This window comes from Oryctolagus cuniculus, chromosome 7 (assembly GCF_964237555.1).
Source record: "Oryctolagus cuniculus chromosome 7, mOryCun1.1, whole genome shotgun sequence".
In the NCBI taxonomy this organism is placed as follows: Eukaryota; Metazoa; Chordata; class Mammalia; order Lagomorpha; family Leporidae; genus Oryctolagus; species Oryctolagus cuniculus.
In genome coordinates this window covers 157,048,706-157,074,864 of record NC_091438.1, presented here as the reverse complement: position 1 = coordinate 157,074,864, position 26,159 = coordinate 157,048,706, and the positions used below count along the sequence as shown (strand labels likewise).

The following is a 26,159-nucleotide window of genomic DNA, read 5'->3' as shown; positions in this document are numbered from 1 at the left end:
TTTGTTCTTACTATTGGTGAATTATTTTTTTTTTTTTTTTTTTTTTTTTCTTTTTTTTGACAGGCAGAGTGGACAGTGAGAGAGAGACAGAGAGAAAGGTCTTCCTTTTGCCGTTGGTTCACCCTCCAATGGCCGCCGCGGCCAGCGCGATGCGGCCGGCGCACCGCGCTGATCCGATGGCAGGAGCCAGGAGCCAGGTGCTTTTCCTGGTCTCCCATGGGGTGCAGGGCCCAAGCACCTGGGCCATCCTCCACTGCACTCCCTGGCCATAGCAGAGGGCTGGCCTGGAAGAGGGGCAACCGGGACAGAATCCGGTGCCCCGACCGGGACTAGAACCCGGTGTGCCGGCGCCGCAAGGCGGAGGATTAGCCTAGTGAGCCGCGGCGCCGGCCTATTGGTGAATTATTTACTTAATGGAAGATTAAGCTTACGATTATAAAATAAGCTGAAAGTATGTCATTGTTACAATTAAAAGAAAGAGGGGCTGGCACCATGGCGTAGTGGGTAAAGCTACCACCTACAATGCTGGCATCCCATATAGGCGCTGGTTCAGGTCCTGGCTGTTCCTCTTCCAATCCAGCTCTCTGCTGTGGCCTGGGAAAGCAGTAGAAGATGGCCCAAGTGTTTGGGCCCCTGAACCCATGTAGGAGACTGGGAAGAAGCTCCTGGCTCCTGGCTTCGGATTGGCCCAGATCCGGCCATTGTGGCCATATGGGGAGTGAATCAGCTGATGGAAGACTTCTCTCTCTCTGCCTCTGCCTCTCTGTAACTCTGCCTTTCAAATAAATAAATAAATCTAAAAAACAAACTAAGAGAGAATAAAAAAGGAAGGAGGAGGGAGGCTGGGTGGGGTGGGAAGTGTCACTACGCTCCTAAATCTATATATTTGAAATAGATGAAATTTATTCACCTTATATAAATCAAAAAATTTTAAAAAAAATACGGTATATGTATATAACGGAATACAATCTAGTCATAAATGAAATCCTGTCACTTGCAACAATACAGATGAACACATAAACATTACTTTAGGTGAAATAAGCTAGACACAGACAAATACTGTATGATCCTAACTCACATGGGAACTCTTAAAAAAAAGTCCATCTCATAGAAGTTGTGGCTAGAACAGTTGTTACTAGATGGCGGAGGGGTTAGGAGAGTGGGGAAAACAGAGAGGTGAGCTAATGAGTACAAGTTACAGTTAAGTGGAACAAGTTCTGTATTGCACAGAAAGGCGACTATAGTTAACAATAATGCTCTTATATTTCAAAACAGCTAGCAGAGAATTTTTATGTTCTCACCACAAAGAAATGATAAATGCTAATCACTCTAATTTGAACATTACATAAAGTATACATGTATCAAAATATCACATTGTGTCCTATAAATATATATATATATATAAAATTGTGTGTCAATCAAAACACAATGCTGGCAGGGCCCTCTGACGGCTACTGCTTACAGAACACCGGCCACGTATCAGGTGCTGCGCTGGGCACTCTGCATATTTAGAAACCTCCCGCGAGCTGACGGAGGCTGGGAGGATCTCATCCAAGTGAACTAAGCGAGCTGAAGCCATAACCTGCCTGAGTCCCACAGTCCACAGAGCAGAAGGGTTCCGAGCCTGGTACCTCTCTCTCTCTGCTTTTTTTTTTTTTTTTTTTTTTGACAGGCAGAGTGAATAGTGAGAGAGAGAGACAGAGAGAAAGGTCTTCCTTTGCTGTTGGTTCACCCTCCAATGGCTGCCGCGGCCAGCATGCTGCGGCCGGTGCACTGTGCTGATCCGATGGCAGGAGCCAGGTACTTATCCTGGTTTCCCATGGGGTGCAGGGTCCAAGTACTTGAGCCATCCTCCACTGCACTCCCTGGCCATAGCAGAGAGCTGGCCTGGAAGAGGGGCAACCGGGACAGAATCCGGCGCCCCGACTGGGACTAGAACCCGGTGTGCCAGCGCCGCAAGGCAGAGGATTAGCCTAGTGAACCGCGGCGCCGGCTCCGAGCCCGGTACCAAACCATCCTTGTGTCTACTAAAGGAAGTCCAGGGGTGACATTTCATTTCCCACAGGCAAGATCAAGGATGGAGCCCGACCTCCCAAATCCAGCTTGAACCCAACTACTTTTCAGCATGTGTGCTGCCATTCCTAGCCCAAGCCACCACCGTTGCTCACCCAGACCACCCAAACAGCTTCCTGACCTTCAAGTACAAGCAGCCTAACTGACTAAGGGCCCAGCTGCTGTGCTGGGACCCCGCACCGAGTTTGTTCCAAGGCCACGCTTTCCGTCGGCTGCTCCTGGCAGATGACAGGACACGGTAGGGATGCCAAGGGAGGCCTGTTCTTGGGAGACCAGGCCTTCAACAGCTGATGCTGGCTTGAGGATCTCACGGAGGCCTTGCACAGTAGACTCCACCCAGTTTCTCTCCCACCTCTTGTCCAGTTAGGGTCAGAGGTAGAATGTGGTCTTCCTGCTCTCCCACCTCCCCTCCCATTTTCTTACCGGCTATTTCACTAATAAAACCTCTGTCCTTTCTACCCTCACCCTGGTACTTTATACCCATCTCCTCAAGCTAATTCACCTCCTATCTGGTCTCCCTGCGTTGACTCCTGCCTCTCCACACCTTAGAAAAGGCATGGCGTCACACCGCACATCGCCACCCTGTGTGCACACGGCCAATGTCTGCCCCTGTAACTAGAAGAGGAGCCAGTGCTGACCACGAACCACGAGCCCCTTCCTCCCTGACCACACCTCCCACCTTCTCTCCTTCTTGTGGTAAGGGACCAGCCACACGCCCCTTCTTTCTGCTTCATCAATTTTTCAAACTTGACCAACTTTTCCTCCCACCTCAAAGCCTTTGCCTGGAACGCAGCCCCTGGCCTGCTACAAGGGGCTCCTGCATGTCCTGCGGCCTCTGGACTCCAATGGCTCTGCTTCAGAGAGGGCCTTCCCTGACACTGCATTTCCCACAGGAAAGATCACAGCTGGAGCCCGACCTCCCAGATCGGGCCTGAGCCCAGCCACTGCACTCAACCCCACCCCTCACCTCCATCCTCTTTCCTGTTGTGTTTCCTTCCCAGGACTCGTTGCTGTCTGAAGTTGTCCTGTCTACCTGCTTGTCACCTGTTTCCTCCTAAAAGTGCCCGCTCCGTGCGGACGAGGGTCTTGCTCTGCCCGCCCGGCCGCCGCATCTCACCTCGCCCTCCATGCTGCTGATCCGAACCAGCTCGTTGAGGATCAGCAAGGCTCCGTGGATCCGGTCATCCCGATTCATCCCCTTCTCCTTGGCCAGGGTCTCATCAAACCCCTTCTCTGCCTCTTCGAACGTGTGCTGCAGAAACGGACAGAATCCTGTGCTCACCCAGCGTCCAGAGCTGGAGAGAAGCCAGGCCCAACCAGCCCTCGCTGGGGTTCCGGGGTGTTCCCACACGTGCTCGGCGCCGTGGACCAGCGTAACACTGACTGGTCGTGCGCTTGTTTAATTTAGCTTCAGCTCTTCTGCCCTCACATGCCACTGAGATACGTATCATTATCACCTGCCAAAACAAAAACCCCGCCCCCAGGCTCAAAGACCCTGAGTGAGCCGCGCAGTGTCACACGTACAGGCAAGCCTGGAAGGCCAGCCTCCCGTCCTACGCGCAGGGCGCCTGCGGTACTAGCAGGCTCACAGCCCCTCGGCAGCAGCAGACGGCACAGAGCTCAGGACACCAGAGCAGAAGGCACCGCCCTTTCTAAACTCCTACCAGCCATCTCCCGGCGAGTCTGCAAGGAAGCATGTTTTTACACCTCAGAACAGATGTCTTGGAGTGCGGAAGGCACTGAGTCATGGCCTGACCGGCATGTTCTCATTCTTAGCGACACACGAGATGATGCTGCATCTATCACTGGGCCTCTGCTTTCACGAAATGCAGCAGAGGAACCACCGACTCCTGCTGAGGGTCGTGAAGCTGCCTGACGGCGTGAACGTGCACTGCAGGCTCTCACCCGGTACCACTGCGGCTTCTGCATCTCCTTCGGCTCTCGCTGAGTGGTGAGGATGAGACAGGCACGGAGGGCGGCCACGGCTCCCTCACGGATGGCCTGTTTGGGGTCCCACACGGCCACAAAAATGTTGTCGAAGAAGGGCTGCACTTGCTGGAAGAAGAAGGTGGGGACGCTGATGGCCAGCTCACGGAGAACCAGGACCTAGGAGAAAGGGGGGGAGGGGGGCAGCTGAGAACTGCCATTCGCACCAGAGTTCTGCTCCCTCGGGACCACACTTGCTTGGACAAGGGAAGGCAGGCCCTCTCTTCCAGACAGGGAATTCTGGGGGCAGAACAGGAGAGCAAATGGACCAGACTCCTCCATGTTCGTTATCGTAGGCTGTGACAAAGACAGAGCCTCGGGAAGGCACACACTAGGCTCTCGTACCACTGCCCCGACAGCCCGGCCCAGTCACTGCGTAAGCACACTTGTTTCAGGTTTTATCTTAGGATTTTCATTTGACAAGAAGACACTGAGGGTCAGAGGTTGTGCCAGATTACGGAGTTAGGAGGTGACAAAGCCAAGACTTGAGCCAGGTCCCCACGTGTGTCCCTCTCCCGGTCCCAGGCTCCCTCCTGTAGCACGGTCCCTCAAGAGGGAGGACTAGAAGGCATCTGAGTGAGGCCTCTGATCCCCACTGCCCACTCCCAGGTCCTCTCCCCTGTGCAGTCACTACCCCATCTAACAGCGTCCAATCCTGGCCCACCAGAACAGCCTCTTCTGGGGATGAACCCTGGAAGGAAGCCGGGGACCCTAAAATAACGCCACGGTTCCCACGCCCAGTTCCGCGGGCACTCACAGCGGCGTGTCTCCGGCCCTCGTTGCGGTCAGCACCCAGCCATTCCAGGGCTCGCTTCACCTCGAACTCCACGTACTCGGCAGTGAAAGTGTCCCCTGCCATGGCAAGGCGGCCAATGGCCTTGGATGCCATCTCCATGACAACCGGGTCATTGGAGGGGAGGAGATTCCGAAGATAGTTGGCAAACCTGCCGATCCGGGTGGCATTCCCACCTTCCACGCCGATGAGGCTGGCTGGAAGAGAAGGTGGCAGAAGGTGACAAGGCACAGCGCGCTGGCCAGGCCGCAACTAAAGGCTGGCGAGCAACACCGCGCTCTGCCCTGAGCGCATGGCTACGTCGTAAGGGTGCGGGCAGTTTTCATTTTCCCTAAGATTTGATATCCGTGTCATAATGACTTACACCAAGTAAAACAGCACTATTGTAGTATATATACTTTGTCTCCCCAAGAAATTAGGGGAAAAACCCACACCCCCGGGACTGCATAATTCACAGGACTAGACCAGTCCTTGGGAGCTGAAGGACGACCTGTCTTTCATGAACTGCACCGAAATTTCACTTCTCCATTCATAAGCCCTGCTAGGCCAAACCCTGCCCTACAGAGAAACCAGCACCTGCACAGGCAACACGGGGTAGTAGAAAGCTGGCTTCCGGTCCCAGCTCTGACACACTGGCCCCACAAGAGTTGCTTAATGGTTCTGGGACTCAGCTTCCACTTCTAAAAACACCTGCTCGGTCTACATCCTAGGACTGCTCATAGAATCAGGACCCCTGTAAGGGCACTGAAAGCCGCACGGCTCCTGAAAATTCACAAACATGAATGGAACTTCTAGTGGCAGACATGGGCCCGGTGGACACAAAGGTGACCAGCCCTGTATTCCTACCTGTTTGCTGTTCCTAGCACCAGACTCAGTCCTTACCTATGGCCAAGATGCCCCCTTTCCTCTCACTGGCATCGGAGCTGGAAACCAGTTCAAATATGTGATGGTTCAGCTGATCGTAGAACCGCGTTGACTCTTCCTGACTCATCTGAAAGGAAGATGCGCCCAGAAGGATTTCTAAGGTGTCTTGCCCCGAGGGTAGAGGGGGAGTTGGGAGGGACGGGTGGTGCCGGAGAGGATTGGGGCGAGAGAGGCAGCAGGTGTGGCTCAAACCAGGAAGACAAGCTTCTGCCCATTTGCAGTTCTCAACCACAGAGCTACTGACCTTGCAATGCACCTCTATCTGTAACTGCTTCCTGAGTGCCTGCTGGGTCAGGATACAGGATGAACCAGATGCTGTCTCTGACCGTAAGTCTGGTCTCCATCAATTCTCCAACCCATCCCAACCCACTTTTATCAGGCAGAAATAGCTGATAGGCTGAACTTATGTGGATCCCTGATCGTGCCCACAGACACAAGAAATGCCAAGGAAGCGTGCAACCCCGGGAGAGGACCCTGTTCTAGGGTTGGGAGGAGCTGGGGGCTTTTCTAAAACAGAATCCACATTTCAAGCTTCACTTAGCTGTCCAAGGGAGTCTAAGCCAGGGATGCTGGGGTGGGCATTCACAGGGACACCCACAGCCCACATCCAAGTGACTGGTTCCAGTCCCAGCACCTCTGCTTTGGAGCCAGCTTCCTGCTAACGTGCACCGTGGGAGGCAGCAGGTGGTGGTTCATGGACGTGGGTCCCCTGCCACCCACGTGGGAGACCTGGACAGAGTTCTGGGCTCCTGGCTTTGGGCTGGCCCAGCCCTGGCTGTCGCAGGCTTATGGGGAGCAAGTCAGAGGACAGATTTATCTCTTCACCTTTCAACATCAAATGAAAACCGGCTAAGTAAAAGGTGAAATACACCAGTGATGGCACGTCCGGCCCAAACACCCCACGATGACGGGTGCCAGATCCCTGAAGGCTGACCTCGCGGAGCTCCATGGTGACGTAGTGCTGGAGCTCCTTGGCAGCCTTGGCCCTGGTCTCCTCATTCCGGCTCTTCAGGCCACTGGCAAACTGCTGCAGGACGCTCACGTTGCTTGAGGTGGCGGCGGCGGCGGCGGCAGCGGCGGGCCCGGTCCCCAGCATCTTGCCCTGAGGTTCTTTGGAGAAGAGCTCCTTTTATGTTCCAGAGAGCAAACCATGGCAGTAATTTAGGGCCCCAGTTATTCAACGGGGATCTCCACCCAGCCCCTATCAGCTAGTGGACCCTAAAAAGGTGGGGAGACCACACTGAGGAACATTCGCAAAGCCTTGATTCGGGGCCACCGCTGTGGCGTCGTGGGTAAAGCTGCATGCAACTCCCACAGCCCGTATGTGCGCCGGTTGGTGTCCCGGCTGCTCCACTCCCTATCCAGCTCCCTGCCAGTGGCCTGGGAAAAGCTGCGGCAGATGGCCCAAGTGCTTGGGCCGCTGCACCTGCATGGGGGACCCAGAAGAAAGCTCCTGGCTCCTGGCTTTGGATCAGCTCAGCTCTGGCCATTGCAGCCATCTGGGGAGGGAACCGGCGGATGGAGGACCTTTCTGTCTCTCTGTGGCTGCTTTCAAATGAATAAATAAATCTAAAATACACACAAACAACAAGTAAGGGCCACACTGTGACACTGGGTTAAGCCACTGCCCGCGAAGCCCGCGTCACATATGGGAGCACCAGTTCGAGTCACCGCTGCTCCGCTTCCCATTCAGCTCCCCGCAATGCGCCAGGGAAAGCAGCAGCAGATGGCCCCCCACGCAGGAGACCCAGAGAAGTCCCCGCTCCTGGCCTCAGCTTGGCCCAGCCCATGCTGCTGTGGCCATTTTGGGAGTGAACCAGGGGATGGAAGACCTCTCTCTCTCTCTAACTCTGCCTTTCAAATAAATAAAGTCTTTTTTCTAAAAAGAGAAAACTGGAATTAAAAGATAAGTTTACTTAAAAAAAAGGTGAAATCAAAATATGTTCCTTCATCCAATATCCCCCAATATTAGTTTAAAATGTCATCAATGTGAAGAATTATTGATACATTTTCCATTCTTTTTTTTGTTAAGTCTCCAAACTCCAGTGAACATTCACGCCCAGGCAGTCTCGGTGTGCACGGGTCACAGGCACAAGCGGCTGCTCACTGCAGTGGACAGTGCGCTACAGGACACTACCGTGGACAGCCACACTTGCGGGTTCAACCAACTGTGGACTGAAAACCTCCCACACAAGTTGAGCCTGTACTGAACACATACAAACCTTCACCTTGTGACGAGACACGTTCCGGGCATGACTTAACGCACACGGACACAGACACACGCAAGACCACATCCTTTTACAGGAGCAGCTGGTGTATCCTCGCACACGGGGCGTGTCCTAGACCGATCCCCGGGGAACACCAAGGGGCGACTGTGTAAGAGACAGTTAGTCCCGACCACCGATCACTCACTCCTCAACTGCACGACTCCTTCTCTCTGACAACCGGGGGGCAGGGAGGAGGCTACACCAGGCAGTAAAGTGGCCAGGACAGGGCTGAGCCCCCACAGCTGTGATGGAAGTAACATACCCCTAAGTGTGTCCAGATCACTCTAGAAAAACTTGCCAAAATTCTCATTTTTGGAACCAATTTGTGACACGCGGAGGAAGAAACATGGCAATAATTGGCTTTGGAAAGTCTTCAGACACTCCAGTGCCAGAGGGCCGCAAAAGTTAGGGTCGTTCCTTAGGGGCCGGGGAAGCCAAGGATCCCTAAGAAAGCTACCGCACTTGGTGTTGGGGGCAGGGAGAAGACGGGGCCCAGGCACTGCCAAGCGCTGGAAAAGCGAGACCCCGCGCCACCTGCTCCAGGCTGACCTCGGCCTCACTCCTGGAGGCCGGACGTCCCCAGGGTCTTGGGGAGGCTTAAGGAAGTCAAGGTTGCAACCAGGACGGCTGCACCCCGGGACGGAGGCGGGGGAGAGGCAGAGGGGATGCATCCCAGGCAGGGGACTCGGCTGCCGGGAGCGAGTCTCTCATGGGCCTCTAGGGTGGAGCGCACGGCTGACACTGAGGTCGGGGCGCCCCGGAGCAGGGCTCCCCAATTCCCAGGTGGCTACGAAGGGGGACTGGGACGGGCAAAGGAGACCCTACGGCGCCACGCCGGTGCCGGAGCTGACGGGCCGGCCGGCAAGGAGCTGGGACCCCGGCGGGCCCAAAGACCGGAGGGTCTCCTGGGTGTCCTCGGGAGCTGGGCGTTGCCTCGTGGCGTGGAGTGGGGTCAAGGCTAGGGCGGCGTCCAGGTCGTGGGCCGGTACTGAGTGGATCCCACGTCCCGGCCAGGCGGCTTTCCCGGGCACCTCCCTCGGACCAGGCTGGCCGTAGGTCTGGATATTCTGCCGCCTTACAGAGGTCGGTGCCAGGCCACAGACTCACCGCGCGGCTTCGGCCAAGGCCTCAGCAGTCGCCGCCAGCACCGGTACCGCCGCTTCAGGCCCCCAGTCCCACCACCCGCCTTCCCCGCTGTCCTCTACGCCGGGCGGGAGAGTGGGCGGGCTCACAGCCCTGAAGACCAATCGGCAGGCAGAAGAAAAAGATGGACTGGAATACAGGCCAATAGTAATGAAGGAGAAGTGAAGCTTCGGGACCGGCTTCTCAAGAGGGCGGGGACTGTTCAAATAGACAAACCAGGCGGCCAGTGCCAGGCGAAAACAGCATTAGGTTCGCTCGGGAGAACCAATCGCGCGCGAGTTGCCCTCAGTCACTTCCACGCACACATCCGGTGCATCATTACTATGAGTCCCCCGCGCATCGCGGCCGGGGGCGGTGGTTCGTGACCCCGCGCGTGTGCGCGGTGCGGGCGGGTCACCGCAGCCCAAGGCGGGCTTCTCGCTCTCCTGATAAATTTGACAGGCACGTGAGACTGTTCTGAGTTTTCTCACTCTCCCAGAATTGTCTGGCTCGCAAGACCACTCCCGAGAAACCGTAGCTAGGTTTTGACTGAAAAAGTAACATCATCATGAAAAAAAAAAAAACTTTCAAAAATATCGAAAAAAATGGAATTTGTCTCACAATTCTGTTTATTTTAGTACACACTGAAAATTCCTAGATCTCCCGCAATAGGTATCTGATTAATAAACAGGCATATGTGTTACGCAGTCGTTAGTGATGATAGGGTAAATGAATATTTGCTAAGAAGAAAAAGGTTTGCAGTCTGTTACAAAATTACAAATGATACAATATAGTTGCAATATAACCCTTTAAAATTTTTCATATTATATATGTGTGTTTCTGTGGGGGAAATGCGATGGGTTTGGGGCGACGCCTTTTTCCTATATACATTACCAACAATTATGTGTGTAATAAAATATTTATTTATTGAAGGAATGAAAGTTTCCATAAGATTAAACTGCCATAATAAAGGGATGTATAATATTCTGTGGCTAACAAAATGCTTAGGCAGTTTTTTTTTTTTTTGAAAGAGAGAGAGAGGTAGAGACAGAGAGAGAGGTCTTCTATCCGTTGATTCACTCCCCAGATAGCTGTAATGGGCAGAGCTGAACTGAGCTGAAGCCAGGAGCCAGGAGTTTCTTCCGTGTCTCCAATGTGGGTGCAGGGGCCCATAGACTTGGGGCGTTCTCTGCTGCTTTCCCAGGTCATTAGCAGGGAGCTGGATCGGAAGTGGAGCAGCCGGGATTTCAGCACCCCTATGGAATGCCAGCACTGCAGCCCGGGGCTTTAACCCTCTGAGCCACAGCATGGGCCCTAAGAAGCTTTTTTTAAATTATGATTACAACTTTAGGTTGTTGGCTTTTGTGAAATCATTGTTCCTCTAAATTTCACGTTTGTCATTGGTGTTCAGCGTCTATATTGTCAACCATTGCATTTTTCTCCTAGCAATATATTCAGCTCAAGTTGCAAGTGAATTATGTCAATCATGAAAATCCTGCCCCACCTCTGCCCGTTCACTACTTATTTCCTTAGTTTCTGGGTATCCCTAGAATTTCTTCATGCAAATACAAGCAGATACGTGTATACACCACACACACACACACACACACACACACATTCTTATTTTTCCCTTTCATTACACTGTATGTACTCTTCTACTTTAAGCTTTTAAAACACATCTTGGAAATTTTCCTATCTTTTAAAAATAGATTTATTTATTTATTTGAAAGGCAGAGTTACAGAGAGAGGGAGACACAGAGGGATCCAGCCCTTAGATGCCTACTTCCTTATCTGTAAAGCAGAAAAGACTATAGTACCTACATAGGAAGGCAGTGTGGCATTAAACCCTAGTACATGTGAAGGACCCAAGGTGGTACTTGGCACATGAGGACAGTAATAAATCCTGTCACTGTGTTCTGGGATGTGTCTATAGGGTAGCTTCTGCTGCTCCCCCTTGGGTAAACTGAGGTACAGCGACTGGGTGCTGGAGTTGGTAAGCCACAGAGCCAAGGTTTTAGAATGTGGGCCCAGAGATCGTGCGCCGTCCATCATGGGACACTTGGATTTGGCCTGTATCTCTGTGCAGAGAGAAATTATAAATGTCTAACAGCCAGCTGGGATATGGGACAGTCTGACTTAATGATTTTTCTGACTTCATGCTGAGACAAAAGCACACCCTACAACATCTGCTTCTGGTTTTCGTAACAGTATTCAGTGTATCATATGAATTATTCAGCATTTCTCTTCTTATTTATTTTTTTTTGACAGGCAGAGTTAGGCAGTGAGAGAGAGAAACAGAGAGAAAGGTCTTCCTTCCATTGGTTCACCCCCCCAAATGGCCACTACAGCCAGCACACTGCACCCATCCGAAGCCAGGAGCCAGGTGCTTCCTCCTGGTCTCCCATGCGGGTGCAGGGCCCAAGCACTTGGGCCATCCTCCACTGCCTTCCCGGGCCACAGCAGAGATCTGGACTGGAAGAAGAGCAACTGGGACAGAATCCGGCGCTCCAACCAGGACTAGAACCCGGGGTGCCGGCGCCACAGGCAGAGGATTAGCCAAGTGAGCTGCGGCGCCAGCCCAGCATTTCTCTTCTTATAAGAATAGGCTTGTTGTGTTAGATGACTTTGCCCAAATGCAAAAGTATGGTTTGTTCTAATTTGAAAGAGTTACAGACACACACACACACACACACACACACACACACACACAGAGAGAGAGAGAGAGAGAGAGAGAGAGAGAGAGAGAGAGAATACTCTATCTGCTGGTTTACTCCACAGATGGCTGCAATGGCGAGGGCTGGGCCAGGTGGAAGCCAGGAGCCAAGAGTTTCACCTGGGTCTCCCATGCGAGTGACAGAGGCCCACGTACTTGGACTGTCTTCCTCTGCTTTCCCAGGCACATTAGCAGGGAGCTGGATCAGAAGTCGAACAACCGGGACTTCAACTGGTGCCCATATGAGATGCCAATACTGCAGATGGCAGCTTACCGGCTGAGCCACAGCACTGGCCCCTGTAAAAAGTATTTTGAGCACCTTTAAGTTAGGCTAGGCTAAGCTATGCTATTCAGTGGGACAGGTGTAATAAAAAACTTTTAAAAAAGTTTTATGGGGGGGCCTGCATTGTGGCACAGTGAGCCAAGCTGCTGCCTGCAACACTGGCATCCTGTGTCAGAATATTGGTTTGAATCCTGGCTGCTTTGCTCCTGATCCAGCTTCTGGCTGGTATGCCTGGGAAGGCAGGAGGGTGGCCACCCACATGGGAGGCCTGGATGGAGTTCCAGGCTCCTGGCTTCAGCCTGCCCCTTCAGCAAACGGACAATCTCTGTGGCTTTGCCTTTCAAATAAAATCAATCTTTTAAAGTAAGTTGATTCATTTTCATTTACGTGAAAGGCACAGAGACACCAGAGAGGTATCCTCCATCTACTGGTTCACTCCCCATATACCAACAACAGCCACGGCTGGGCCAGGCTGAAGCCAGGTGCCGGGAACGTCAAACTGGTCTCCCATGTGGATGGCAGAGGCTTAACCTAAGTCAGGGGTCGTTGCCGTGCCATATAAGGCTAAGCCTCCACCACATGGGCGCTGGTTCAAGTCCCGACTGCTCTGCTTCTGATCCAGCTCCCTACTGATGCACCTGGGAAAGCAGCTGAGGATGGCCCAAATCCCTGGGACCCTCCACCCACCTGGGAGATAAGGAAGAAGCTCCTGGCTCCTGACTTCAGCTTAGCCCACCCTGGATGTTGTGGCCATCTGGGGAGTGGGCCAGTGAATGGAAGAGCTCTCTCTCTGCACTTCTGCCTTTCAAATAAATAAATAAACATTTAAAAAAAAAAAGGAACCTAAGCTATCACCCGCTGACTCCCAGGATGCGCATTAGCAGGAAGCTGGACAGAAAGCAGAGTCCCAGGAAGGACTGTGTCAGGAAGCAGTGGCAGTTTAACCGGCTGAGCGGCAGTTTAACCGGCTGAGCCACAGCCTACTTGCACTTAAAAAAAAAGTTATTTACTTCTTTGAAAGGCAGAGGGAGAGAGGTCTTCCATGTGCTGGTTCACTCCCCCAGTGGCAGCAATGGCTGGAGCCATCCGAAACCAGGAACTTCTTCCGGGTCTCCCACGCGGGTACAGGGGACCAAGCACTCGGGCCATCTTTACTGCCTTCCCAGGCCACAGCAGAGAGCTTTATTGGAAGTGGAGCAGCCGGGACTCGAACCTGTGCCCCTGTTGGATGGCGGCACTGCAGGCGGGGGCTTTACCCCGCTAAGCCACAGCGCCGGCCCCTACCTGGCCTTTTGACTTAAGAGATCTTCAACCTAGGATGGTTTATCGGGGAACCCACAGCGGAGGAGCTGCAGCCCTGTTTTCACAATGCAGACACAACAGCCATGAATAACTCCAAAGGCGTCCACGCAACAGGCGCTCGTTAAAGGCTTCCGCCCAGAGTAAATGAACCAACCTAATCTCGGCAAGTTAAAGCCCCGGGTTAGGCACGGCGGGCAAGTCCGGCGGCAGCTGCGGAGCAGAGGGACAGGGGCTGCGCCCCGCGCTGGCCGCCGGCTCCGCCCGCCGGCCCTTCCCGCGCCCCCGGCCCTTCCCGCGCCCCCGGCCCTTCGCGCGCCCCCGGCCTCGGTTTCCGGGCGGACCTCTGGCGGCCACGCACAACATGGCGGCCCCCGCGGCCCGGACGAGGAGGTGGCCGCAGCTCGGCCTTGGGCTCTAGCGCGGGGCCGCGGGCCGGCGACTGGCTTTCGCCGAGTGAGGGGCCAAGGGTCGGGGCGGCGCCGCCGGGCCTCGAGGGGTGCAGGGCCCGCCCGCCCGCCATCGCCCCGGACCCCGCCGCCTTCGCCGTCCGGCCCGGGTTGGGACCCCAGGAAGGTCAGGCTCGGCCGCCCCGCCTCTCCGGGGCCCCGGCGCGCTGGCTCGCCTGCAGGGTTGACTTTTCGCCCGGTGCAGCGTCCATGGCGGCCCTGCCGGTCCTGGGAGAGAAGATAAACATCCAGGCAGGCGAGACAGCCGCGGCCGGGGGCAGAGACCCGCTGGGCACCGAGCGACCCGAGGCGGACGGCGCGCCCCGGCGCGCCTGGAGGCACAAGTGCGCCTCGTACGTGCTGGCCTTGCGGCCCTGGAGCTTCAGTGCCTCGCTCACCCCGGTGGCCCTGGGCAGTGCCCTGGCTTACCGGGCCCAGGGCGCCCTGGATCCCAGGCTGCTGGTGGGCTGTGCGGTGGCCGTGTTGGCGGTGCACGGCGCCGGCAACCTGGTGAACACGTACTATGACTTCTCCAAGGGCATTGACCACAAGAAGAGCGACGACAGGACCCTGGTGGACCGCATCCTGGAGCCCCAGGACGTCGTCCGGTTCGGAGTCTTCCTCTACACCTTGGGCTGTGTCTGTGCGGCTTGCCTGTACTGCCTGTCGCCTCTGAGGCTGGAGCACTTGGCTCTCGTCTACTTCGGAGGCCTGTCCGGCTCCTTTCTGTACACGGGAGGTAAGCACTGGGCTGTCTCTGGGCTGCAGGTCTCGGTGGCTTGGACTCCTGGAGGTGTTAAGGGGACTGGGTAGACATGAGCCCGTGTGTGCACGGGACGCCAAAGAAAGCGGGCCTTTTTGTGTGTTGGGACGGGAAGCAAGCCTTGGTAGGAAGCAAACCTGCGTTACACGCGAAGCCTCGTCTTCCATCAGTACACTGGTTGCACGTGTCCCACCCTCAGGTGGGGAGGGCAGCGCAGGGCAGTTTTCTCCACCCTGCACCGAGGGGGCTGTGGGGTCCATTGTGAAGTTCAGGGGGAGGAAGTTTAGGAATGCCCTGCAGCCTGCGGTATGCCAGAGGGGGTGTGTGGGGGTGGGGAGGCCGAGGGCCTTTACCCAACTCTGAAAACTCTGGATGTGGACCGGGCTGTCAGTTCTTTCCCGGGATGCCCGCCTGGCCTGTCATGTGTACTCGTCCTTAAACTTGGCTAGCGCACTTACTGCCACGCCCTGTCTCACATCTGAATTCTTGTGCGAAGACCGGAACCTTCTAGCAGCTGTCTGCTATAACAGAAACTGCTGCTTTGCCGCCGTCACAAAGAGGTCAGCGATTCTTTTCTAAATCGGACCACTTTACCTGGAATCCACTGTGAATGGGTTGAGAACAGTGAGAACCTTCCCCTCAGGGGTGTTGGGTGTGGCTCAGCTGGGAGGGTACTGAAGTTCATGGAGAACGGAGTTAAAAAGTAGCAGGTAAAGCGGCTGCCTGCAGCACCGGCATCCCAAATGGGCACCAGTTTGAGTCCCGGCTGCTCCACTTCCAGTCCAGCTCTCTGCTGTGGCCTGGGAGAGCAGTGGAAGATGGTCCAAGTCTGGACCCCTGCACCCCTGTGGGAGACCTGGAAGAAGCTCCCGGCTCCTGGTTTTGAATCGGTGCAGCCCCTGCCGTTGCGGCCATCTGGGGCATGAACCAGCGGATGGAAGACCTCTCTCTCTCTCTGCTTTTCCTTCTCTCTCTGTGTAACTCTGACTTTCAAATAAATAAATAAATCTTTTAAAAAAGTTAATTTTGGTGCAAAAAATTTTTTGAAATCCATCCATACAAGGAAGCTTCAGAGTGGGAAATGTGTCTTATGAAAAAACTAAGGATGGATTGCAGACTTTCTGAAGTCACACATGTACATACCTTTTCTTGATCGTTTGCCAGAGTTGCCAATTTTAGTGGAATTAAATCTGAAGAGCTCAAAATCAAAGCGAGTAACTTTGACTTAGATTGCTGGGTGACTTTTTTTTTTTTTTTTAAGATTTATTTGAAAGAGTTACAGAGAGAAAGAGAGAGAGAATGGAGAGATCTTCCATCTGCTGGTTCACTCCCCAGGTGGCTACAATGGTGTGGACTGAGCCAGACCAAAGCCAGGAGCCAGGAGCTTCCTCCAGGTCTCCCACATCGGTGGCAGGGCCCAAATGCTTTGGCCATATTCTGCTGCTTTTCCCAGGCTGTTAGCGGGAACTGGATCGGGAGTGGTGCAGCTTGATGCTTTGCCTGCTGCACCACAACACCGACCCCCAGTCTATCTCTCCGCATGATGATATCTAACGAGTTCCACGAGGGCAGGGACCTGTGACTGCCATGTTCACGCACGGCGGTGCCTGGCACAGACCTGTGCTCGATACATCACCACTCTCCACCACCACCTCCCTCAGGCTGTGGCACATATATATATATATATATATATATATAATTTAAGTTGTGTCTGAAAGGCAGAGAGAGACAAAGATCTTCCATCTGCTGGGTTGCTCCCAAATGCCTGCACCTTCTTGGCCTAAGCAGCCAGAAGGATGGAATTGGTGTCTTCATGTGAGGTAGAGAAGGTTGTGGAGAGAATAGGGAATCAGGAGATTTGGATACCTAATGCCTGTTGGATCTCCGAGCAGGGATGTTGGATGGATGGTTGGAGGGGTGTGTGTGTGTCTGTGTGTCTGTGTCTGACTGTAGGGACGAGATCTGAGCTACACAGAGATATTTGGGAGTCACGTAGATAAGATCGTGGGACTGGTTGAGGTCATTGGAGGAGAGAGGGTTGGGAGAAGGGTGAGGAGGACCAGGACTGAGCCTGGGATGCTCCAGCGTGAAGAGGTGGAGGAGACTGAATCCGTGTCCAGAGGGGTGAGAGGAAAGGGAGAGCCTGGCCTCCCAGCCGCACTCTGCAGGTCTGGGCCAGGTACACAGCTCAGTGCAGAAAACCAGCGGGGGTGGCGTGAAGGGACGCGGCCTCCCTGTGAAGGTGACGTTCAAGTGAGACTTAAGGAAGTGGCTGAGGGCAGAACTGGAGGTTTTTTGTTTTGTTTTCAAGATTTATTTTTTATTTATTGAAAAGCAGAGTTAGAGAGAAATCTTCCATCTGCTGGTTCACTCCCCAAATGGCTGCAATGGCCAGGGCTGGGCCAGGCCAAAGCCAGGAGCCTGGAAGCTTTATCCGTGTCTCCCACATTGGTGGAAGGGTCCCAGGTACTTGGGCCATCTTGTGCTTTCCCACAAGGAAAGGGAGCCAGATCAGAAGTGGAGCAGCCGGGACTTGAACCAGCGCCGCGATGCAGGATGCAGTGGTCGCGGGTGGTGGCTTCGCTCGCTTCTCCCCAGCACTGGCACCGCTGGTTTTCTCCTCACTCAGTTCCTTCTGGAAGCCTCATGGACACCTCCAATCCAAGGTGTCTGAGGTCAGACTCCCAGTCTTGTCTGCAGAGAAAACTTCCTGCCTGCAGCTCTTCTTGGTTCTCTCCATGGCAGCTTCATCGTCCGGCTCTGCAGGCCGGGAGTCAGGGGCTTTGTCCTGGACTCTTCGTCCCCTGGCACGTCACGGTGACCCTGCCTTCCAAGTGCATTGTGGTCTGAGCACTGCTCGCTGTGTCCTGGCACCACGGTCGTCTTCCCCTCTGACAGCGAGCTCCCTGCAGTCAGGCTTGCTGTGTGTTCTCGGCAGGGCCCGGAGCAGTGCCTGGCTGGAGACCTTTCTCAGAAAGTCACTGAGTGAACAGACGTGGAACAGAGTGAAGACATAATCTGATTAAGATTTGTTTTTGGTATGACCTTTTATTGACCTATAATTGACAGTGAGATGCACAGATCTTGGGTGAGACAGTTGTTGAATTGCGACAGATGCTACAGCTGTGCACGCAGGGCCTGATCCCAGCGGGACACTTGCGCCACTCCCTAGCGCCTCCTGTGCTTCCCTGTCCATCCCACGCTTGTTGACCCCGTCCACAGGCAACCACTGTTCGCACTTCTTCCACATAGGTTAGTTCTGTCTGGTCTAGAACGTCGTGGCAATGGAGCCATTCGATACGAACCATTCGTTTACTTATATTTATGCATTTATTCCAGCATGAACTCGTATGCCTGGTACCTTTTGCTCTGAAAGGCAGAGTGACAGAGAGATCTTCCACGCACTGGTTCACTTCCCAAATGCCCCCAGTCACCAGGAGCCAAGAACTCCAGCCAGGTCTCCCACATGGGTGGCAGGAACCCAAGCACTTGCCCATCATCTGCTGCCTCCCAGGTGCGTTAGAGGGAGCTGGATTGGAAGCGGAAGTGGGGCTGGATCCCAGGTACTCACCTGGCTGCGGGCGTCCTGAGTGGTGGTTTAATCTGCACCCCAGCTTCCGCCCTGGCGTGATGTTTTTGAGATTCATGTTGCTTTGTGCATCATTTATCCTTTTTCTTTTCTGCCGAGTAGCATTTCATCGTTGTAATAGACCCAGTTTTCTCATCCTTCCTCCTGTTCAGGGCGTTGTGGGCTGGGGGTTGGATTTCCGTGTCTTGAGTGAACGGTCATGTGCAGCTCCTCTGTGCGTCTATTTTCATTCCTCTCGGGTGAAGGCCTGGAGCTGGAGTTGCGGGGTCTCGGTGATGCTGACGTCTTGGAGAAGCTGCCTGGCAGTGTGCCGCAGTGGCTGCGTGGCTTCCCATGCCTGCCAGCGACACCCGCAGTCCCAGGGGCTCTGCATCTTGCCACCGTTTGGATTTATGTTGTAACAGAGTAACTGTGGCTGCATGGAGAGAGCCGTCCAGGATTTGCTGTGCTGGCCTGTTTAGAAAGCCGTGCTTGTTCTGGGAGGGATGGGCCACATCTCTGGATCAGAGCCCGGGCCCTGTGCTGGACGTGTAGGAAACAGGGTCTGTGCCGGTGCCCTCTGGGAGGCCGGCCACCCTTTCTCACCCCTAGGCGTCTGAGCTTGGATCTCGGGCAGGACCTGTTTAAGATGGGGACACAGGTGTCCGCTCAGCTTCGCTCAGGGCGCTTTTGCCAGGTGGAGAGTGCAGTCGGGGGCCCGGGCCACGGCCCTACTGCGTGTTCCCTGCGGCTGGGGCCCTGACGCTGGCTGTGGGGGCTGAGGAGGAGCGGAGGAAGAGGCGCAGCCTGTGCAGAGCCTTCCTGCCCAGCACCTCCTCTGGGCAGGCCACACCAGGCCTGGAGCAGGTGCCCTGCTGGAGGGCGTGGCCTCAGACGGCCGAGCCGCAGTGCTGGGTGCAGGATGGGCTCGCTGGCTGTGCCTGTGCTGCCCTTCCCTGGGGACCCTTGGCCCTGAAGAACCAAGAGTGGTCGTTCAGCACCAGTGAACCCCAGCCACGGAGGTGCAGGTGAACGCGGGCTGAGCGTCGCTGCGCTGTTTTAGATCCTCTGCCGTCTGCTGTGACTTACACGTTCACTGGTTGGAGTACTGTTCATCACCCAGAGTTTTGTCTCCTGATCTGAGGCTGAACCGGGTGGCTTGGTGGGATCGGAGCTTTCCCAGGCCTCTGAGGCCTTAGGTGTGTGGACCCCTCCTTCCGAGGCCACCTCTCACCCCTTCCAGACTGCCCCTCCAGTTCAGTCACATGGGAGGGTTTCTGGATCACAGTTCAAGGGGTTTATTAAGGAGCTGTGTGTTCAGCTGAGCTGTGTGCCATGGTTGGGAGCCAGACCGGAGGCCCGCCCTTGTGGGAAAGGCAGGTTGCTGCCATCGGAAGTGAGCTGAAGGAAGCTTTGGAAAGTGGCCGTCCGTGTGCCCTGGGAACATGACGGGAGCAGACGTGCTTCAGGGGCACAGAAAAGCTCGCTCTTAAAAATTTATTTGAGTTACAGACAGAGAGAAAGGTCTTCCATCCACTGGTTCACTCCCCTGTTGGCCACCACGTCCATTGGAGCTGGGCCGATCCGGAGCCAGGAGCCAGGAGCTTTTTCTGGTGCAGGGACCCAAACACTCGGGCCATCTTCCACTGTTTCCCAGGCCACAGCAGGGAGGTGGATCGGAAGTGGAGCAGCCGGGATACAAACTGGTGCCATATGGATGCCGGCGCCGCAGACAGAGGCTTAGCCTACTATGCCACAGCACCAGCCCCAAGCTCTCTGTCTTGAAGAGTGAGTTGGAATCATCTAGGCAAAGGGGAGGGGGGTGTCAGAAGACCCCCAGGAACTGAAAGCTGTAATGGAGAGAGCAAGGGAGCTCAAGGTGAGAGAGCGGGCCAGGTTAGAGAGCGGGGACTTTTGTTGTGGGGACTGGTTGTTGGTAAGGGCCTGGGGCGTCTGTTGAGGGGAAGGAAGGAAGGATGTTCAGATGCGGGTCTCAGACTCTGACTGCACTCCGACTGCAGGGGCAGGGCAGGTTGTGAGAAGACTGGAAGCTGGGGGCCCTGCTAGGGTGGCTTTGCAGTATTCCAGGCCCACGATAACCATGGCTTGGGTTTGGGGAGAGTGGGAGGGCGGGCTGTGGCATGGGGAGGGAGAGACTGAGCAGGTTTGGAGGCAGTGGGGTTGACAGGCCTTGCAGTCACCGGCAGACAGGAGCAGGATGGTGATTCAGTTTAGCCTCGTGGGAGCCAGGGCACAAGGCAGCAGGTGCCCTTGGCTCTCTCTCGCTGTTTCACTCATTTCTTCGCGCAGACCACTGGGGACCCTGCAATTTCATTGTGATCCACTATGGGCTTTCAGAACTAGAAGACGCCTCCAGGGAGGGTTGGGGTGGGGGGCGGAGGCTGGGGCGGAGACCCTGAGCAGGTGCTCCCAGAGGGTCTTGCGGGGGTTGGTGAGGGGTGAAAGAAACTGAAGACTGAGATGTTAGGCCCCTCCACTGAGCTCCAGGTAGCAGGAGTCCAGAATTTTCCTGGGGTACAGTAGGAGTGCAGACTTGGGCTTGAACCTGGGCAGGTGGACCCGGACCCTAACTGGGTACTCTCCAGCCGTGTTATTGAAGACAATACCAGGGTTTGCTCTGGGGTCGAGGGAATGGAATGAGTGCTGGCCCTCTCGGTCTGAATCACCGTTCCCGGCCACAGGCAGCCGACCAGCAGTCCCACAGTTCCCAGCCTTTGATCTCACGCCAGCTCTCTGGGTTTTCTGGCTGCAGGAATTGGATTCAAGTACGTGGCTCTGGGAGACCTCGTCATCCTCATCACCTTTGGCCCGCTGGCTGTGGTGTTCGCCTACGCCGTCCAGGTGGGGTCCCTGGCCATCTTCCCGCTGGTCTACGCCATCCCCCTCGCCCTCAGCACCGAGGCCATTCTCCATTGCAACAACACCAGGGACATGGAGTCCGACCGGGAGGCCGGCATCGTCACGCTGGCCATCCTCATCGGCCCCACCTCCTCCTACATCCTCTACGCCGCGCTGCTCTTCCTGCCCTACCTGGTCTTCAGCATCCTGGCCACGCGCTGCAGCATCAGCCTGGCGCTGCCCCTGCTCACCATCCCCGTGGCCTTTTCCCTCGAGAGACAGTTCCGCAGCCAGGCTTTCAACAAGCTGCCCCAGAGGACAGCCAAGCTCAACCTCCTGCTGGGACTGTTCTATGTCTTTGGCATCATCCTGGCCCCAGCGGGCAGCCTGCCCAAACTCTGAGGGGTCCAGCAGCTGGCCCGCGGCACAGCCACCTCTCTTCGAACGGATGGAAGTCAGGAGTCCCACACAGGGAGTGCCATTTGCCAGTGGGAGTGTTTTTATATTGTCGTCATGTTCTTAAACATAATCGGTTGGGTTTTTGTTTATTTTTGTTTTTCCGTTTTATACCCTGGTATCGGAAGAGGGCAACCCAGACGTGTGGTCCTTGCTTTACTTGTTTCCACTAGAGGGCGCTGGCAGGTCTCTTTACAGCAGAGCAGACTGGGCTCCCTGCCAGGCAGGGGGTCCTGAGGGTTCGTGGAGCCAGATCTTGGTCTTGTGGACATGGTGATGGTTGGTGCAGGCCCTCTTAACAGTCCCTGGGGCTCCCGGCTTTTTGTCCCAAGTGTGAGCCCCCTGGTTTGTCCTTCATGTCCCCTTTCACTCACTGCCACGGTGGAGGAGCCCTGTGGGATCACCCTGCAGCACGACAGTCAGGTGGGGCCTGGGAGCAAAGCCACCCAGCCTGGAGGTCGCCCAGAAGATCACTCCGCTGCTGGTAGAAGCGAGGGGACCGGCGGGGAGGACCCCGTGTCCTCGGTCCCTGTCAGGAGCCCAGACTGCAGCTTCAGCGCTGTCCCCGCCGGGCTCTTCCTCCCCGTCACCTGTCCTGCGCGCCCCTCCGCCCAGCCTCCGTCTCCGCCGGGTTCCCGTCTGTGTGTCTGCACCTGCAGAGCCAGACCTGGGCAGCAGCTCAGCAGCTGGGTCAGGGGCTGTCGCCGCTGCTTCCCGGAGAGCCCCACGACGGGCAGAGCAGGGCCCCGGGGGTGAACAAGCCGGCGGACACAGCGCCAAGCCCCGTGCAGCCAGAGTGCCAGGCCCTGCCCGTGAAGGAGCTGGAAGACACACAGTGTTGACCCTGGCCCCCCACCAGAGCTGCCGTGGCATTAGAGAGGTCACAGGCCCCCCGGGGGTGGGGGGAGTCCTATGGGGACTGTGGCTGCCGTTCACCGCGCTGCCCGCACAGTGTGATTCCTAGGCTGGCATAGGTCAGTGCATTTGGTCCAAGGCTGAAGTCGGTATCTCTCCGGTGTGATGATAGCCGTCCCGGCGGGAATTTCAGAACTTGGCATAAGAACTCGGTCCTTGAGATCCAGCAAATTGTGATTTGGCTTCTAGAGTTAGAATTGGTCAGTGTACTCGGAAAAACATATTTGGAAATCGCAAAAGCTCCTCTCTTAGAAGGTTTGGCTGCCAGAGCCACGTCCTCGACAGACGGGCAGAGGACGGCCCCCTCTCTGCCCCGCCTCCAGGCACTGCTTGGTGCTCCCCGGTCCCGCGTCAGGGGCGCTCTCCCGGCCTCTGCTCCGAGCGGGCTCCCGGCGGCCACTCCTGTCGGGGCTGCCGGCTGCTGCAGCGGGCTCGGAGCACGTCGCCATGCCATCTTTATGTGTGAATGTTCCCAAAAGGCCAGATTTGGTGCCAGGTTTTGTAGGCAGGTCACCATGATTTGTATTCTGTCCTCTGATTCAATGAAGGTCTTCTTTAGACTTGTGAATTTAAAAAAAAAAAAAAAAGAAGGCAAACGTTCATCATTGGTCTGGCTTCCGGTTATTCTGTGTTTTCTTCCTGTTTCTCTTCCTGTTGGGTGGTGAGCGTTGATTCGTGCGTCTCAGCGAGATCAGCATAGGGACCTTGGGACAGGCAGGGCGGGGCAAGGGCACCCAGCTCCGCTGGTGAACTTGGGTGGGGTTGGGCGGATTTAATGGGCTTTTCTGAAAAGGCACTTGAGACCGCTTGGGTTTGCCAAGAGCCAGGCAGCCGTCAAGGCCAGGTTAACCTCACTTCCCCTGTCCACTCCACTTCCATTTTCCTTTCTTCTTGATGAGATCCCCGTGCTGATAGGTGGAGAACACGCAGTGGAGTGAGTGCTTTGGGGTGCAGCTGGGTGTTTGACAACTTGTCCTTGTGAACGAGGCAGCCAGGTGGCAGGGAGAACAGGGTGGCGAGGTGAGCCCCCGAGAGGCCCAGCGAGCTGTGGGAGCCGGTGTCAGTGGGAGGAGCCTCCGGTGCCTCCGCTCAGCCTAATCCAGATGTTACTCATGGCTGGCACGAGGCAGCCAAAATCACGGGTTTGCTGAACCATGGAGGGAGAGCTCAGAGAGCGGCAGTTATGGTGTGAGAAGTCAGAAGGCTGCTTCGACAGGTCAGAGGAGGACTGGCGTGTGCACTCGTCCCCCATCCCAGCAGCCTGGCGTTGGGAAAGCCCATGGCGCAGGTGTTGGGCTGGGTGTTAGCAGCTGGAGCTACCGCACACGCCTTTATTTCTTGGAGTCAGATGTGTCCGGCGCCCTGGTCAGCGAGTTGGAAATTCAGCTTCCCCGCCTGTGGGTCCCCTCTTGTCTCGCAGCGGCCTCCCAGGGCTCCGGGTGTCCGTGGGTCAGCAGCCAGGGCGCTCACTGGGCTCTTGCTCTTCATTGTCTGTGAGGTCGTTTCTCTGCTTCTGCAGGTCAGGGCTTGGCCCTGGAGTCTGGGGCTGACAGGGGCCGCGGGTCCACGTCGCGCTGGTCCCTTCCTCCCGTCCCCATTCTTCCCGGTCTCGGTGACCGGTTCTCTCTGTGATCCCCCCACCCACGTCCCCTACTCAGAACGGTGCCCTCCTCCCCTACTCTTGGCGGGACCTTTGTAAGCTCAGAGCGGGGAAGAAACAGTGACTTCATCCTGTGTCACACATCCGTCACTCCTGTGCTAAACCCAAAACCGGAGCCTGGGGCTTGGCCCGAAGCTCAGCTTGAGTCAGTAATGAGTGCCAGCTTCCTGGCAGGTGAGTGTGATCCGGGGTGGAGAGAGCCGGAGACAGCGTGTGGAATGAGGTAGGCACAAGTCCTGGCCGATCCGCACACCGTGGGCGGGGCGCGTCCTGGTTCCTAGATAGCGTCACCATGGCGATGGATCCAGGGACTTGCGTAGATGCGATACACGTGGATTTCAGCAAGGCATTTGAGAATATGAAGTGCGCCGTGGGTGACCAGAGGAGCTTTGCACGCGTGTTGGTGTGCGTATGCTTGTGTGTGCACGTGTGCTTGTTTTGCGTCAGTAACAGCTGCGTTAAGATCTTACGTTTCCGAGCATGGGAACAGCATTTTAAGGACTGAATTAACAAAACGAATCTTGTCCAGAAAGCCAGCGGCTGACACATAAAGACCACGGCAGCAGGGAAAGCGGACTCAGGCGCAGGCTGACCGGAGAGCAGGGATGGGACGTCAACGGGCAGGCTGAGGACGAGTGGGCGGGAGTTCTGTGGCCCCAAGTTTAAGCTCCTCACTCCTCAGGAAGAACTTTGTAGACGTGAGAGGAATCAGGAGGCGGGATGTTCAGAGTCCCAGCAGGTGGTGAGTTCCCTGTGGCTAGAGGTATTCAAGTGAAAGGACGACCCTTTCAGGTGCATTAAAGGGAGGTGTCACAAAGGAGAGGGGTCAGATGAGGAGACCCTAAGGGCCTTCCAGTCCTGGGGTTCGGTTGTCCTTTTGTTTTGGGGTCGTGTCTCAGGCCTCTAGGGTTGGGGGAACTGGGTACTAGCACAGGTCCACCGTCCTGCCTGATGTCAGATGCTGCCTGCCCATCGCAGCGGGCTCAGCTGTGACTGTCGTTCCTTTCTATAAGATTTTAGGTGCACACACACGCACACGCACAGGCACACACCCCACGCAGAGCTGGTCTCACCCTTGAAATCAGCTTGCAGTGGGGATGACAGCTCCCTCCCTGTGAGCCCCCAGGGCGGCTGTGCTGCTAATGGACTGCCAGCCTCTGGCATTCCGGGCTCCAGACGTTCAGACGCAAGCTGGTGTCAGCGCCGCCTCCGGCGAGAACTGCTCTTGGGCCCCAGCCAGGTGACATTTGTGATTTGCCCTCCCACAGATGGAGACAGCCCTCCCTCGAGTGACAGCTGGAAGCCACACAAACCCAGTCGGGTCCCTGCCTGAGGCCGTGGCAAGGACTGAGACCGGCGCATCAGGAGGCTCGCGGAGGCTTTCCTGGGTCCTGCCCACCTGCTCCCAACCAGGCTGGCTCAGGGGAGGTGGTCCCCGTTGGGGTGGGCAGGCTGCCTCCTGGCTGGTGGCTTTCCAAGGTCAGAAGCAGAGAGCCTGAGACCCAGTGGAAGAGATGTGCAGGCTGCGGGAGGAGCAGTGCCGCAGGTTTCCTGGGGCTGCCCTCAATCTTGATTGACACGGGCCAACTGTAGAATAAACACTGACAGCCACAGGGTTGCTGGGTGGAGCTGGTTGGAAAGGCTTCCAGGAGGAGGTGAGGATGAGCCATGATCAGTTTTCAAGAATAGGTGGCTGCAAGAGCCAATGGTTCCCTTGGAAACCTGAGGTGTGGTGGATGGCTGTCCACATGGCTGCCAGAGAGAATGAGGCTGAGTCCTTGATCAACCTCCCCGGCTGTGCAGACAGACACCTGCGTTGAGGCAGGTGTGCGAGGGTGCTCTCCCCACTGCCAAGCTTGGAGCCTTCCAGGACGACCCCTGACACCTTCCTGCTAAGAATCGAACAGGAGGCCATGGTGGGGCTGTCATCAGCCAGGGCTGCCGGTCCCTCATCAAGGTGAGCGTCCCTACGAGGTGAGGCGTGGGGACAGCCTGTGAGCGGGAGGAGTCCACCAGCCAGGGATAGCTG

General features: G+C 55.8%; 2 protein-coding genes across 5 annotated transcripts in view; one reads left to right on the top strand and one right to left on the bottom strand.

Moving 5' to 3' along the window:
* MTOR (mechanistic target of rapamycin kinase) overlaps positions 1-9,285 on the bottom strand; it is a 133,721-nt gene extending 124,436 nt beyond the window's left edge. The window contains exons 1-6 of one of the 2 annotated variants that reach the window (XM_008251668.4): positions 9,151-9,285; positions 6,711-6,902; positions 5,735-5,843; positions 4,817-5,049; positions 3,979-4,179; positions 3,191-3,325 (exon numbers count right to left, since the gene is read on the bottom strand). In XM_008251668.4, coding sequence (XP_008249890.1) covers positions 3,191-3,325; positions 3,979-4,179; positions 4,817-5,049; positions 5,735-5,843; positions 6,711-6,872 — 840 coding nt within the window. In that variant the 5' untranslated portion in view covers positions 6,873-6,902; positions 9,151-9,285. The remainder of the gene's footprint in view (positions 1-3,190; positions 3,326-3,978; positions 4,180-4,816; positions 5,050-5,734; positions 5,844-6,710; positions 6,903-9,150) is intronic. The other variant, XM_002723353.5, reaches the window with a different exon arrangement.
* A 4,483-nt stretch (positions 9,286-13,768) lies between these two features.
* On the top strand, positions 13,769-23,072 carry UBIAD1 (UbiA prenyltransferase domain containing 1). Of its 3 annotated transcripts, none has more exons than XM_070077055.1 (2): positions 13,769-14,648; positions 15,454-18,005. In XM_070077055.1, the coding sequence occupies exons 1-2, from the start codon at positions 14,120-14,122 to the stop codon at positions 15,651-15,653; spliced, it is 729 nt and encodes a 242-aa protein (XP_069933156.1). In that variant the 5' UTR covers positions 13,769-14,119; the 3' UTR covers positions 15,654-18,005. The 3 variants fall into 3 exon arrangements, with proteins under 3 accessions (XP_069933156.1, XP_051697905.2, XP_051697904.2); XM_051841945.2 differs by lacking the exon at positions 15,454-18,005 and adding an exon at positions 18,012-18,150 and having other exon boundaries at positions 13,774-14,648; XM_051841944.2 differs by lacking the exon at positions 15,454-18,005 and adding an exon at positions 21,014-23,072 and having other exon boundaries at positions 13,782-14,648.
* Positions 23,073-26,159: the final 3,087 nt, after the last annotated feature.